Source organism: Apteryx mantelli, chromosome 2, assembly GCF_036417845.1.
Source record: "Apteryx mantelli isolate bAptMan1 chromosome 2, bAptMan1.hap1, whole genome shotgun sequence".
NCBI classification, from domain to species: Eukaryota; Metazoa; Chordata; class Aves; order Apterygiformes; family Apterygidae; genus Apteryx; species Apteryx mantelli.
The window spans coordinates 94,604,327-94,618,783 of record NC_089979.1 but is presented as its reverse complement, the minus strand read 5'-3'; the positions used below and the strand labels follow the sequence as shown (position 1 = coordinate 94,618,783).

Genomic DNA, 14,457 nt, shown 5'->3' with positions numbered 1-14,457 from the left:
GAAAAGAGAAAAGCACTTGTTTTACGTGACCTGTTTTAACTTCAGTGTTTTCCATGCATCAATTCACATGGCAAATTACATGAATAACTGGGAAAACAGAACTCCCCCTGACGTGCTAAGTCATTTGTATGAGAAATGTTTGCTCAGAAGACAAAGACCTGGGTTCAATTCTAGATGCATCTGTTAATTTCACACAGTTATTACAGATTTGGCATTACAAGTAACAAAAGTTACAGTACTGCAACATCAGCCTATCTGCTGCTTTGTAATACAGAAAATCTGGAAGAGACAAAAACGATATATATATTTATGATATAATATTTATGATTATATTTATGATAAACCTAAGCAGCTTTCCACCCACTCTCTGAAGATTCTCCCCTACCTTGGTTTCAGTAGTCTCTCTGTTTTCACTATTTCCCCTTCCCTTCAATTGCTCCCTGACTTCCAGCCTTGCTACTGCTGCTATGGTCTTGCATGCGTTCACAGTCCTGTTCCCAGTGACAACTGTAGACTACATGACCTTCCCACTTCAGTGGCTAATGGCACCAGCAAAAAAGTTGCATTTTTTTCTTGAATTAGATATTAGTATTTCGTAAAATATTGGCATTTCACACTCACAAATCAATTAACTGGCCTACTAATTAATTCTGAATCTCCCCAGTACGACCCTGTCACAAAGAAACATTAAGTAACACTTGTAAAATATTAATTATAAGTGTTTGGTAACAGGCCAAAACACACTGATCACCATTCTGCCCTGGCATTCATAAAGACTTCTACTGGATGTCTCAATAAAGGGAGTAAGAAAGAAGGAAGAATGAGGTGATTTTGTTCTGCTAGTGCATCTGCAACAAGTTGTAAATTAAAACAGACGACAACACAACCAGGCACAAATTGTTTGAATATATATATGATAAGCCAATGAACTAGATAGATAATTCAAACAAAACAGCTGTCAAATATAGAAAATGAGTACATAAAAGCATTATAGAATGCCCAATGGACATGCTCAGTTGAAGCACCAATAATTTTAAACTTTCAATAAATTTTACCTCTGTAAAATTTGCTGTCTGAGACAAATGTATTTAATCTTAATTTTGTAGAGTTTCAGAATTCAGGCATATATTGTTATACAGTTCATTGAAGTATGTAACAAATGTGGGGAGCAACCATATCTTACCAATAAATGTTTGTAGTGGCCTACGAGATGTGAAGCACTGTATGAATTTAGAATAGGAATATTTTAGGAGATGATAGAACAAAAATGATCCAATTTTGTTAAACAACAAGTCACTTTTAGAACTTTTCAATGAGGTATGAGAGGAAGAGAAAGTGAAGGGGCAGGTAACTACTGTGACTGGCTAGCATAACTTTTGCAAAGAATGGGACATGTGACTATCCCTACAGGAAAAAAAAATGGGGAACTGTTATAGCTGAACAGAAAAGAATACTAAGCTATTCTGTTGGACTTCATTTCACCTTTGCACCCAGTAGTTTTTTGCAACAAGAAAACAACTGTGAGCCTCTGAAACAGAGAAGTAAGCAGTTATCTTTAGATTGTGTGCACATTTTTCCACTAAGATCTTCCTGTAACTGATCAGTCAGATTCTAGTGAGAAAGAAAAAAGGGGAGTTTGATGCTCTGTGAATCTGGTATCCCACCTTAACAAAATATCCAATGCTCAGTCAACAAAACTACTGCACATAAAAGAAACATGCAGTGTATATGCAGAAGAGGAAGTGCCAGAACTAGCAAATGGTACTTTTGGATTCATTGGCACAGAGGCTCTGAGAGATACTGCTGGTAAGGTATGTACATAGAAGCAATGGACTGAAAATGCTTGATGCCATCTGCAGACCAACAGCAACCAACTTATTTCCTGCTTTTGTCAACTCACTGCTGGCCCTAGAGACTGGTACCGGCCTCAGTGCCCCAGATGAGAGCAAGTTAGACACAGGCACTGTAAGCCTCGGTGAGCAGGATAAGCAATTAACCTTTGGCAAGCCACACACCTTAAAATACACTTTTCAGGACTATATTTTTAAAGTTTGTGGACTGTGGGAATTGGAACATTTTTCTGAGAAAGGGAAGTTTAATATACTTAGTAGACCAGTACCATAGTGATGGCAATACAGAGTGGTAGAGAGGATTAATAGTTTATAGCTCACAATAGCCTTCAATAAGCTTTCAATGATTCAATAATTTCAGTGAGTAGATTATCACTACAAAATTTGCAGAGTGAGACAAATGTATTTAATCCTAGTTTAGAGAAATGCCAGGACTCAAGCATAGGCTACCACATGTTTCATTAATGTGTAATTCTTCCATTACTGTCTACAGGTACATGCTATTTACCAGTGCAAGCCTGGACCCAACAAAAGACAAACACAGGACTGAGTGGGACCCAGAGCCATATGTTAGGTACCTATTTAGTAACAATAATTAGCCATATAGTGCATGGACAGAGTTAGGCATTTCAGAGACAGCATCAGAACAACAGCATTCAGAGCAGGGAGTCAGCACGAACAGCTGCCCGGTGGGAGCTAGCTGGAAATGCTAACCCTGACTTCTTGGCAGGCAGGTTCATCTGACTTGGGATACACATCCCAAAATACCACAACATCTCATTTGAGGTATATGTAAACTCTCCTTTAAAGAAAGAGGCAAAACTCTTTTCTTTTAAAAAATAAACTTTGCCACTACCATGGTTATAACTTTGAAATAAGGAGTAGGAAATATGGTCCAGTTTCACAGCTCTCATCATCCATGTGGGTTTCAAAACACCCAGACAATAAAGTTCTTGTTCAGTTTGAACCACAAGCCAAAAAGACAGCAGAATTCATGGGCCTGAGAGAGAGAACCTAAGAAGGGAGCATATGACTCTTCTTAGCAATTTGATGCCCTCACCTCAGATACTGTCACTGCTCCACAAACTATTTTCTGTGTTATACATTCAAACACTCATTGAAATAAATGCATTATAATATTGCTGCACACTTTATGAACGCCTTCATCAAAGCTCTGGGAATAAACTTTGCACAGACATAAGAAATGAAAGTACAGGAACTGTAGAACTAATCTCTGTTGCAATCTTGCAGAATTTATTATCTTCCTAACTATTCTATACAATATTTGTGAGTTTTTCAGACAGTACAAATATATTTATCTTTCTTCATTAATTCTTTAAAAAACAAATGTAATTTAAACAATCTTTAATTTCCATGTTTTGCACAGTGTTGTGAATAAGTGAGTAACTTCACCTACTGCCAAGCAACCAGTCTATACATAGAACTTTGTGCATTTCATGCTTAGATAACACATACTACTATTTTAACAGGTGGATAGAATAGAAAGAAATGTATAACACAGCCGAAACTTCAAATGGAATGCAAAGTCTTCTACACAGGTAGCTGGCCCAATATACCTGAAAATCCCAATTAAATTAAATTAAATCCAAATTCTTGCGAGGAAATTTGCACAAGCACTCACTATACATCTTTACACTTTAACTGAAAGGTATACTCTGCTCTTACTCCTTTGTGAGGATTCAGTGATAACTAAGTAAAAAGTGGAAAGAGAGCTGATGGCAGATGTTGATCGCTGGGAAAAATAAGTGATTTCTTTGCCTTGCTATTTACTGTGGGTTTGAGGAATAGTCATAAACAGCAAAAGGAAGCCAAAGATAAAAGTACCGAAATAAGTGATACTGCACCAAAAAAAGTGGAAATTTTCAAAAAAGGGGCTCTAAAATGAATTAAACACATCACATTCCAAGATTTTAACTTTTCACTAGAATAGGAATGTACTCACAAAAACCAGTGTAACTTTTACATTCCAAAAACAATAAAGAGATAAATGAAATATTACAGGACTGTAAATTCAGCCTCATACTGGGAAATTATTTAGAGTGATCAGTGAAAAAGCACAGTAAAAGAGCAGCAAAAGGAGCAAACAGAAGAATTTGCTGAGCCAGCATGAATGTTCAAATGGTCACATTTAAGTTTAGGAACAAAAGAATAGCCAGCTTGGACCATGGGCCATCTGGTCTGGTATGTCATCTCTCTAGGAATGGCCAGCCTTTGCTGTTTTAGAGAAAGGCAAAACTTCTTCATGCTTCCTAAGTTAACTGTACAAAGTAAAGTAATGTGTGAAATACTGGTTCTCAAACTCCGCAAACAAGCTAGTAATACTTGTCTCTTAGCTACCTGGCATTTTGTGCAACAGGGAACCCAGATAACACTCCACTGTGCAAAATTAGTAACACAGTGGACCTTCGAAGCCAGGAAACAGCACTCCAAGTAGGCAGCAAAACCTCATGCCTCTTTACTGTCTTGCACAGATATGCATACTAAGGCCACAAGATCTTTTCTTTTCAATATGGCATGTTTGTACAGCTGCGCTCTCTTAACCTTGAGCCATGGCCTTGCTTGACTAGGCCTAGAGGATGTGTTATTAGAGATACAAATAAATATACCGAAATGTGCAATGTGTAGATGTATAAGAGGTATGAAAAGGCATTCTGGTAGCAACAGAAAGATGCTAATGTCTGTCCCTACCTTCCGTGCGGAAGCGGAGAGAACATAAGAATGTTCAGGGCCTGCATCAAAAAAAACCTCAGCAAAGTTTACAGGAGATGAGGGGGAAACAATAAGGAAGCAGAGCCTCACATCAACCTTTCCTGCAAGGAGGTGCCTCCAACCCTCCACCTTTCTGTGTTTAGGAGAGGGCCAAGCTAGACTAAATTTCCTAAATTTTCTGGACAGATCTCTCTCTCCCTCCATGTGCCATGAACTAGAATCAGGGCAGTGGTTGAACAACCCTCTTGTGGCTGGATGAGATGACAAAGAGAGCAGACCCCAATCCCTCTGCTGCTGAGCACTCCCCTTTGCTCTCTGCTGTGGCAGAGAGGGTCGCTGGTTGGATGCAGATGCTGGGAAGACAGATAATGCTTTGCTGCTAGCACAGCAAGGGGAAGAAAGAGCCCCTCTGAAATTTTCCACAGGGGAACCAGAGCTTCCATTTGTTATTTATAGCAGGATGGATTAGTCTGACCAGGGGAATGGAGGTCTACCTGGCAAATCAGCATTTATTCTGCAGGCAGCTGGGCACTCAGGCCGGCCTCTGCAGTTGCAGGAGTTCTGCAGGTTGTTCAGGGACTAGTACAAAGGAAGCTACTTTTGTCCACATGCTCTCATGCATCTGCCAGCTGCCCCCTTTGATTCAAATTGCTTGAGGGAACACATTTTGCATTACTACTATACTGTGCTACACCATTTGGTGTGATGTTGGAGCCCTCAAAGGAACATCCCCGTTAATTTTTCTTTAACTGAACACTAAGAAATATTAAAACATTAGTATAATAGAAATACAAAATTGCTAAACTAGTGAGACACCTGGAAAGATAAGTTATTAGTAAAAATCAGTAATTTATAATTTTCTGCAACTGAAGAAAATTTCAATAAAAAGTAGGAAATAAGAATTACATTATGTATTATGTCCTTCACCTACAGCTGCCATATTCTTGCTGTCAAGCTTGATAAGAAATTAAATATTAAGGAGTACAAGTATCAGGAAATACTGTATTTCTGAGGTGAAAATTCATGCACTTGTGAAAGTGCAACAATGTTGTGGAAAGCAAACACTGGGAGACCTCACTCCTTCCTGTCTGCTTGTTCTGTACAGCAGTCATTCCTGCTGTATAAAGTTACTCAGGTTAGTTTCAAGTCTTGGCAATAAGCTCCATCCAAGCCTCCAAACATATTGTGGTTTGGTTATCCAGTTAAAAGTCAAGGCAGAATACAGTTTAAAGGTGTGTCAGTAAATGGTGGTGAATGGTCTGTTACAAAAATCTGTGCTGAAAACCCTTAAATTCCTACATGTATGTAAGTTTGCAAACAAACAGGACAGCAGTGAACTCGAGGCTCATCCATATCTTGATCTGCTTTCTGTAAAGAAATATCAATGCTTGAAATAGAATTTTAATAACTTCTCCAATTATTACAAGTCATCACTTACCTCATACTTTTTATGAACTTACTAATGTAATTCTAGGCAACTGGTACACCCTTCCACTTGTTTGGTGAAAGATTATTAAATTCCTGATTTATCACTGAATAACGTTATAAGTAGAAGGACCAAATGAAGCACACTGCCAACAAGTCTAATGTAATTTACATCTAATAGCATCTCACTCTTCTCTAGCTACTAAACAGTCTTACCTTCTCCATGTCCTCTGTATAACAGTAGCAGCATGGTTCTTCTTCCGAAAAAGTTCTTTTCTTGTTCTTTCTTTTTCTATTACTTGCATTCGAATCTCTAAAGGGATTTGTTCAATATTCATACTTTGCCATGTGACAGAAGAACATAATTGATCATCTACATTCCTGGACCCAATTATGTCTGTTTTTTCCAAGTTCAAACTGTCATCAGAAACAGAATGTGCGGATGGATTTCTTGGCACATTTCTTGTAGATTCTGCCGCAGTAGACAATAAAGGACAGGTCTTTTTTGCTAATTCATTATTTCCTACATTGTTAGTTTGTTCTACAGCATGCACACTGTCATTTCTGGTGCTTACAAATACCATTTTGGCACTTCCTGGTCTACTAGAGCCAGCTGGTGAACATCTCTCATCATTTACCTCTTTATTTCTTGATTTCTGATGATGCCTTTTGCCTTTTGAAACAGTTTCATGATGCCTTGAATTTCTTGCAATTCCACCAGTACAGCTGGCATTGCACAAGAACACAGCAGTTCCTTCACAATGGTCCCCGTTACCAGATGAAGACTGACCTTGAACTCTTGATTTTTCCCCAACGCTAGTGATTGTACAAACAGAAGTATGCTTTCTGCTCCCATGAGCAAAGGCATCATTTTCTTTAATGGTGTAGTCATTATGCTTTTCTCCATCCAGCTCTGTAGCAGCTGCGACTTGATGTTTCATTTCACTTTTTCTTCCCTCATTTTCTTTGCCACAATGGAAATGGATACAAGTTGACTTGCTTTTGGTGTGTTTTCTCAATAATTCTTTAGCTAGAGAAATAGAAACAAACATTGAGTCACTGATCCAGCAAAACAGACCTTATTTCTCTAGCTCTTTTTTTTTTGCTCGGTTATCTTTGAGGCACACTAGGATTTACTTAAATGCAAAAAATGTATGAGCAGAAAGACTCAAAAGAGCATAGACCCAAACATCTTCATTTGCTTACCATTCTACAAATATTTCTCTCACACACTGAGTCAGATACCTAAAAAAAAGTTCACATGGAGAAACTATGTCTTCACCTACACTGGTTTTCTCCAAAGAAACTAGCTCACCACATGGCAAAAGGATGCAGTCCTATTAACATGCCTGCATGCTTGACCGACACAGTATAATAGACTGTCATTGCTTCAAGCTTATTTGCTAAACTTCTGCTCTATCCACACTGTATTCTGGTGCATAATGACCTCTTTTTAGATGTATAGTGTAATCCGCTGACCCAGGAAGCCCAGCGCACTTGGTTTCTCAGTACTTTCCTTGACATTCTAAATCAAACTATAAAGTCCTTTACATTTTTCCCTTGCTGCAAGTTTTCTTTTTCCAGTTTCCAGGTCCAGGGGGACAGTAAGTCATATGTGATAACTTCTTCTAAGCATTCTGATGATAACGACTTGGAAGCCACACTGGAGTGCAAACCTGAAAATCTCCAACTACCATGTACAATCTCTATTTTGTTAGAAAGCTGACAAGAGAATGAGAATATAGGACAGAGAGGGACCAACTGTAACATGCAGACAGAGTGGAAGAAGAGGAAAAGAAGAAGAAGAAGAGGAAAAGAAGAAGAAGAAAGAAAAAGGAAAAGAAAAAAAGAAAAAGGAAAAGAAAAAAAAAGGAAAAGGAAAGGGAAAAGGAAAAGGAAAAGGAAAAGAAGAAAGAAAAAGAAAGAAAAGAAAAAGAAGAAAAAAGAGAAAAGAGAAAGAAGAGAAAGAAGGAGGAGGAAGAAGGAGGAGGAAGAAGGAAGAAGGAAAAGACATCTTTAGAAGATGAAGACATGTTCTAATGTATTTTCTGAAGAACCTTGTGTCAATAGTCTCGTTTTCTTCATGCTCAACACTCAAGGAGAAGAAGAACTATACGCAATAGCAGAGAATTATCTATTTAAAATTCAATTCCATCCTTTGTAGAAATTACATTCTTCTTTTAAAGAGAAGTTAAAAATCAGAAAATCTCCAGGCAATAACACACATGATTTGAAAATTTTCTCTTTTAAAACCATCAACATTAAAAAATCATTCTGGCATAGCTATTTCAGAAAAATTCCCACTTCAGGGAAGCCTTTAATCCAAAGACCAAGCTATGTCCTGCTGGCATTTACTGCTGGTTTGAATTTCCTGTCTACAGTGAAGTATAGTATAGACAACTGAACATAAATGTGGTTCTCAAACATAAGCATCAATATTAGAGTCCTCCGTGGAAAATCTGGCCAGTTCAATCTTGATTTCTGTTATCAGTTTGACCATGTAGTCCCATGTTTCCCATGTAACTACCTCCTACCTCATCTTTAGGTATTTTCTCAGTGCAAGACAATTATGATTGTCCCAAGAAATGTGGGAGTCTGAGTGTGATACAAAGAGGATTCCACTGGTATAGCCAATGAAAGATTTTGGCTAAAGAATGGATAACTGGAGTGAGTAAAAGAAAAGGCTGCTCACTCCTCCTTTATAATTTCTTTGTCCTCCTCGTTCTCTTTTCTCCCTTTCATTGCTCTAATCCTCCCCACATCTTTATTTCTCTTTTTCCTTTTCTCCTTACTTATCAATTTCCCCTCATTATGATCACTACAATTATTCAACCTTCATTTGGCCACCACTGTTTCTGATTATTCTTAATGTTTTTTCTTAATGTTTATTCTTAGTGTTTTACTTTGCCAGCTATATATTTTAATTAGCATAATGTTATTTAATACATATGCAGATAAAGCTTGCTAGTATTTTTAACATCTCTAGTATAGGTTTGGCTAAGATATATGTCTTCTTTTACTGCAACAATATAGTCAAGTATTCTGTTTTAACAAGACATTTTCATGTAAAAGGTAAAGAAATCTGAGCACAATGATTCAGCAGAAATAGCTCTCTGACTTTCCTTTCTTTTGGATTAATATAATTTTTCAATTTTGTAGAATTTCCAAATGAATTAGCATTAATTTTACATCTGAGATACCTTGAAGGAGTTCTTGCAACTTCCCTTAAGTAAACTATTTATTCAATTTTTACTTCTAATGATAACAAAGACATTTTAACATGACCGGGTTTGAAAGATTTGAGCCGCGGGCTCCCATTAATTGGCTCATACCAGAACTGATTGAAATATTATTTAAACATATATGTTACAAAACTAACACTGGAGTGGTCAACACACTGATACAAACTGATGATGCATTTACAGATGGAGAGAGTAAAAGGGCATAGCAGGGCAAGAAAAGTAACTAACAGAAGGAGCTTAGATAAACTGATTCATAGTACAATTTCTATAAAAAGTCTCACTTCTCAAAAAGTATCCTGGAGGGTTCTCAACAAGAGACAACAAAAGACAGACCATAGGAGGACCCTATCATAGAGAATGAAGCTGCCTGAACAGGTCCCTCTGTATGCTGGAGATGTCACTCTGCACAATTTTAACCTATTTGTTGAAAAGGAGGAGTTACAATTTCTCAGCTAACACTCAGGAATCCCACAGATAGGTCAAACATCTTTAAGCTCCTCTCCTCCAAACGGAGCATCTAACAGAACAACTCCAAACAACCTGTCCTATATTTACAGATGTTATATATACTGGTATTTTTGACTATTGAAATTGACAGAATAAAAGAATACATATCTAACTTTAGCCTGTATGAATAGCTTAAATAATGAAAGAACAAGAAATGATGGAAAAGAGTATACACAAAACATCCCCAGACATCCACTAAATAGATCAGTGGGACAATTAAACGATTACAAACCTTGCCTGATTTTATGACCTTCACTCTGAGGCTCTGTAGACAGGCAACTCTCCTTTGGTGTCCTTTTGCTGTGATAAGCCTTAAGTGAACCTCCACTGTTTCTCCCTGCTTGGGCTTGAGAAGTATTGCAGGAGGGAGGTCTCTTACTCCACATATCACTTTGTTTCTTAGGTAACTGCATGACATTGGTGGTCTTCTCTTGATTTCCAAAATTCTGTTGTACTCGAAACCTATTTTGTTCCAAGTTCTGCATTCCTTTCTGCAACTTGGCTTCTTTTCTCTTACTTTCTTCTTCACGTTTCCTGTAATTGAAGTCAATATATTTACAATAACTCTAAAGACAAAATCTTAGGAGCATGTATCTGACTTGAACACATTCATCTCTAGAAACCTGACAGAGCCACAATAAAAGCTTGGCTATGGCATCTTTATAATGAAAAAGGGGCACATATTACATTCAAGTGCCCTAGTGTGATCAAAAATAACAGCTGACTTGGAGCTACAGCTTAATGAAGGTTAAATCTTTATAGGCCAGGTTCCCATTCATTTTGAAGCAGTTTAATAAACTGATTTTAAAACACTCCCTTATTTGCAACAATTAAACTTTTAGCTTTTTTATAAAAATAGAAAAAAAAAATCTCTCTTCTGACAAATTTTAGTGTTTGAATCATAGGAGAAAGAAGTTCCAGTGAAAGGATTCAAAAAGGTGTGATAAGACAGGATACAGGATCCTAATTACTATATTTTTAAGTAACAATGAACAATAATATAGGTAATCATGAAATGCGCTGTATTTACTTGAAAATAGGTTAGAAAACTTCATGAAAGACATGTCATCTCTACTAAAAAATTTTTCTCATACTTACTATGTAATACTTAATACAAACAATTCTAAACTAGCCTTAAAACAGCTACTGTTTATTGCTGGTATAATTTTATCATTGACAGATATATATATTTTTTTTACATAAACTGATTACACATTATACAAATGATAAATACTGAAAACATGATAAGTGAATTAAGAAACTGTGTGCATAAATGTTGCCATTACAGTTATGATATTTTGGTCTTTAAAAATGAAAAAAAAGTCATGTATTTCTTCAATAAGGTAGATATAAGAGAGAAATTTGGACAAGTAAGAAGGGTACATATGTTGAAAAAAGTTATGTAGATTATTTTGAAATACAATGAGATGTGATTATATTTTATTTTTTAAACTCTTTTTCCTGAAAAGCAGAATAAACCCAATAAGAAGTAGCAAACATTACCTACCTACCTATCATTGAATTTGTTTTGATAAATTAAGCTCCAGTTATAAAATAAAGTGTCACTTTTTCTGTTAGAATGGACAGGTGGTAAATGTTGTAATGCGTAGCTGCCTGATATTTTAACTTGCTTCCGGATGGATTTATGTGAAGTCCTAATCAATATATCCTTCCAGTTCAAAGCTGAACCATTAAGAAAGGCTCTTTACTTATGTTCCACCAGTTTTTCACCCATCTAATCACAGGTTAATCCAACCTACATTTCTCTACTTTGCTAATGAGAATGAGTGAGTATGAAAACTTCAGGCAAATCTTAACACCACCATGGTTTCTCCATGGCCACAAAACTTGTTATTCTATCACAGAAGGAAATCGGACTGGTTTGATGTAATTTGTCCTTAGCAAATTCATGCCAGCCATTGCTTCTTGCTTTGTTATATTCCAGATACTTAGAAGTAATTTCTTTGATTACTTGTTCCAGTATTATTCTTTGAATTGGAGTTGAATGGTCTACAGATTCTTTCTTTTCCCCTTTGGAAAGGCAGATACTGTTTGCTCATTTCAAGCATTCTGCAAGTCCCACCTATCCTCAGAAAGTTTTTAAAGGTAACCACTTTAAGATTTTATCAGCCAGTTTTCTGAATTTCCCAGGATAAATTTTACCAGGCTAAGCTGATCTGAAAACATCTCACTGATCCAATTAGTCTCTAAACAGTTTTGCTGGTGTGAATCCTGTTTGTTATTTGATGCCCTTTGACACATTTAACGAAGACTGGAAAAAAAAAGATATAGAACACTTCAGTCGTCTTAGCATCATTAGTGGACCAAATCTTTCTTTGCTGTTCTTTTTACAGCGCATACTTTTACAATGTTTTCTTGTGTTACTTTATATCCCTTGCTAGCTGCTCTTATTTTGCACCTCACCTTGTTTAATTTTATCTTTGTATGTTAGTATTAGCCTCATTTTTAGTATTGTACCAAATTCCCACTACACGCTTTCATTTTTCAGGCTGTTGAAAAGCTTGTTATTTAGACAAACTTGTTTCTTGCTATTCTTCCTGTATTTTCTCTGAACTTAAGCCTTACTAGCAGTTTTTTGAAGGAACTCATGATCTACTACATTCTCTTGCTGCTAGAAACACTTTCTAAATTTACTGAAAGCTGTTTTATTGAACTGTTTTATTTTCTTGATGTTCTCCTCTTCCTAAATATCATGCCATATTTACTCTTTGCCACTTTCATCCAAGTCACCTTTCATTATCAACTAGTTTCCTCCAACTGGTCAGAAGCAAATCCAGAAGATTTAGTAAAAACAGAGAAGTATGGATTTTGGAACTTATTCTGGGGGTCGTGAGGGAGGTGAACTAGTGATTAAAGAGTTCTGCAGCCCTTTCAGACCCCAGTATATTGGATCTCAGTTTCCTCTGTATAGGCTTTAAACCTTTTAATACGGCCTTCCTAAGGACCTGCATGCAGACTGAGAGACTGTTTTTGAAATGTCTCCTCACAGATGGCTTCTGTGCCACCGTCCTAAAGCAGTGCTTCTGTCCTGCCAGGTTCTCCACCCTATTTAACCTGTTAATTACCAGCTACTTTCAATCCAGGTGGGGAAGCACCTGTTATACTAACCCATTTATGGCTATTAAAATGTTTAAAACTAATGTATCCCTCTTCCAAAAGATCACAGGATCATAAAATAATTCAGATTGGAAAGGAACCTAAGAAGTCATAAAGTCCAACCTTCTGCTCAGCAAAGGGGGATAATCACTTCACTCTGTCAACTGGCTATGCTCCTGTTAATGCACCCCAGGATACTGTTCACCATATTTGCTGCCAGGACGTGGCTCATGTCCAGCTTGCTGTCCACAGGCTCTCCAAGTGCTTTTCTGCAGAGCGGCTCCCTGCTGCTCAGTCCCCAGCCTGCATCATTGCTGGGGTTCTTTATTCATAGGTGCAGGACCTTGTATTTGTCCTTGCTGAATTTCCTAAGGTTCCTGTTAGCCCACATTTCCAGCCTGTCAAGCCCCCTCTGGATGGCAGCCCTGCCCTAGGGTCAGGGTGCCCCCAGCTGGTGCCCCCAGTTTGATGTCATCTGCAAACTTTATGAGAATGCACTCTGCTGCCTCCTCAAGGTCATTGATAAAGATGTTCAGCAGGACAGGTCGCGGGACAGATCCCTGAAGTAATATGTTCCTACAGGCATGCAGGCACAGTATGACCCATTAGCTACTATCCTCTCAGCTCCATCATCCAAGTCATTTTTTACCCATCTAGTTGTCCGTGCAGCCAGACTGTGATGTCCTAACTTGGATACAAGAATACATGGGAGACTGTGTCGAAAGCCGAGTTAAATGACATCTGCCGATCTTTCTTCTTTCACAAATCCAGTCATTTTATCATCAAAGGCAATCAGATTAGTCAGACAGGATTTACCCTTGGTAAATCCATGCTGACTGTTCCCAGTCACCTCCTTCCCCTTCATGTGCCCAGAAGCATGCTCCAGGATGACTCGTTCCATGAATTTCCCAGGGACTGAAGTGAAGCCGACCGGCCTGCAGTTCCCCAGAATGTTCTTTTGGCCTTCTTTGAAGCTAGGTGCAAGATTTGCTTTCCTCCAATCATTGGGACCTTCCCTGATCTCCGTGACCTTTCCAAGATGACTGAGAGTGGCCTTGTAAGGTCATCAGCCGGTTCTCTCAGCACCCTTAGATGCGGCCCATCTGGTCCCATAGACTTGTATGGGTCAAGTTCTCTCAAACAATCCCCAACTTAAGTCTCTTCCATTGCTGGTAGTTCCCCTCCTCCTTGAACCCTTTCTCTAAGCACAGAGACCTGGGAAACCTTGCTGATGAAGACCAGATCCAGCTAGGCATCTCCTCTGGTTGTGCCACCAAGAAATCATCCCTGACACCCTCGAGAAATCTTCTTGACTACTTGTCCCTCCTGCCATATTTTTCCTTCCAGCAGATGTCAGGGTGCTTGAAGTCCCCCATTAGAATTAGCATCTGTGATCCAGAGACATTCTCAGATTGTTCAGCAAAGACTACATCCATTTCCTCACCCAACTCCACATTCTGTAAAAAACCCCTACAACATTGTCACCCCTACTGGCCTTGCCTCTGATCCTAACCCACAAGCTACCAACCAGACTGTCATCCATTCCATAGAAGCGCTCCACGTATGTGATCTACTCCTTTACACAG

The 14,457-nt window shown here is 38.1% G+C and overlaps 1 protein-coding gene across 8 annotated transcripts in view; it reads right to left on the bottom strand.

Annotated features, from left to right (window-relative positions):
* INVS (inversin) overlaps window positions 1-14,457 on the bottom strand; it is a 116,228-nt gene that overhangs the window by 5,395 nt on the left and 96,376 nt on the right. For all 8 annotated transcript variants that reach the window (XM_013957726.2, XM_067291087.1, XM_067291085.1 and 5 more), the window contains 2 exons: window positions 9,987-10,288; window positions 6,222-7,035 (listed from right to left, as the gene is read on the bottom strand). In XM_013957726.2, coding sequence (XP_013813180.1) covers window positions 6,222-7,035; window positions 9,987-10,288 — 1,116 coding nt within the window. The remainder of the gene's footprint in view (window positions 1-6,221; window positions 7,036-9,986; window positions 10,289-14,457) is intronic.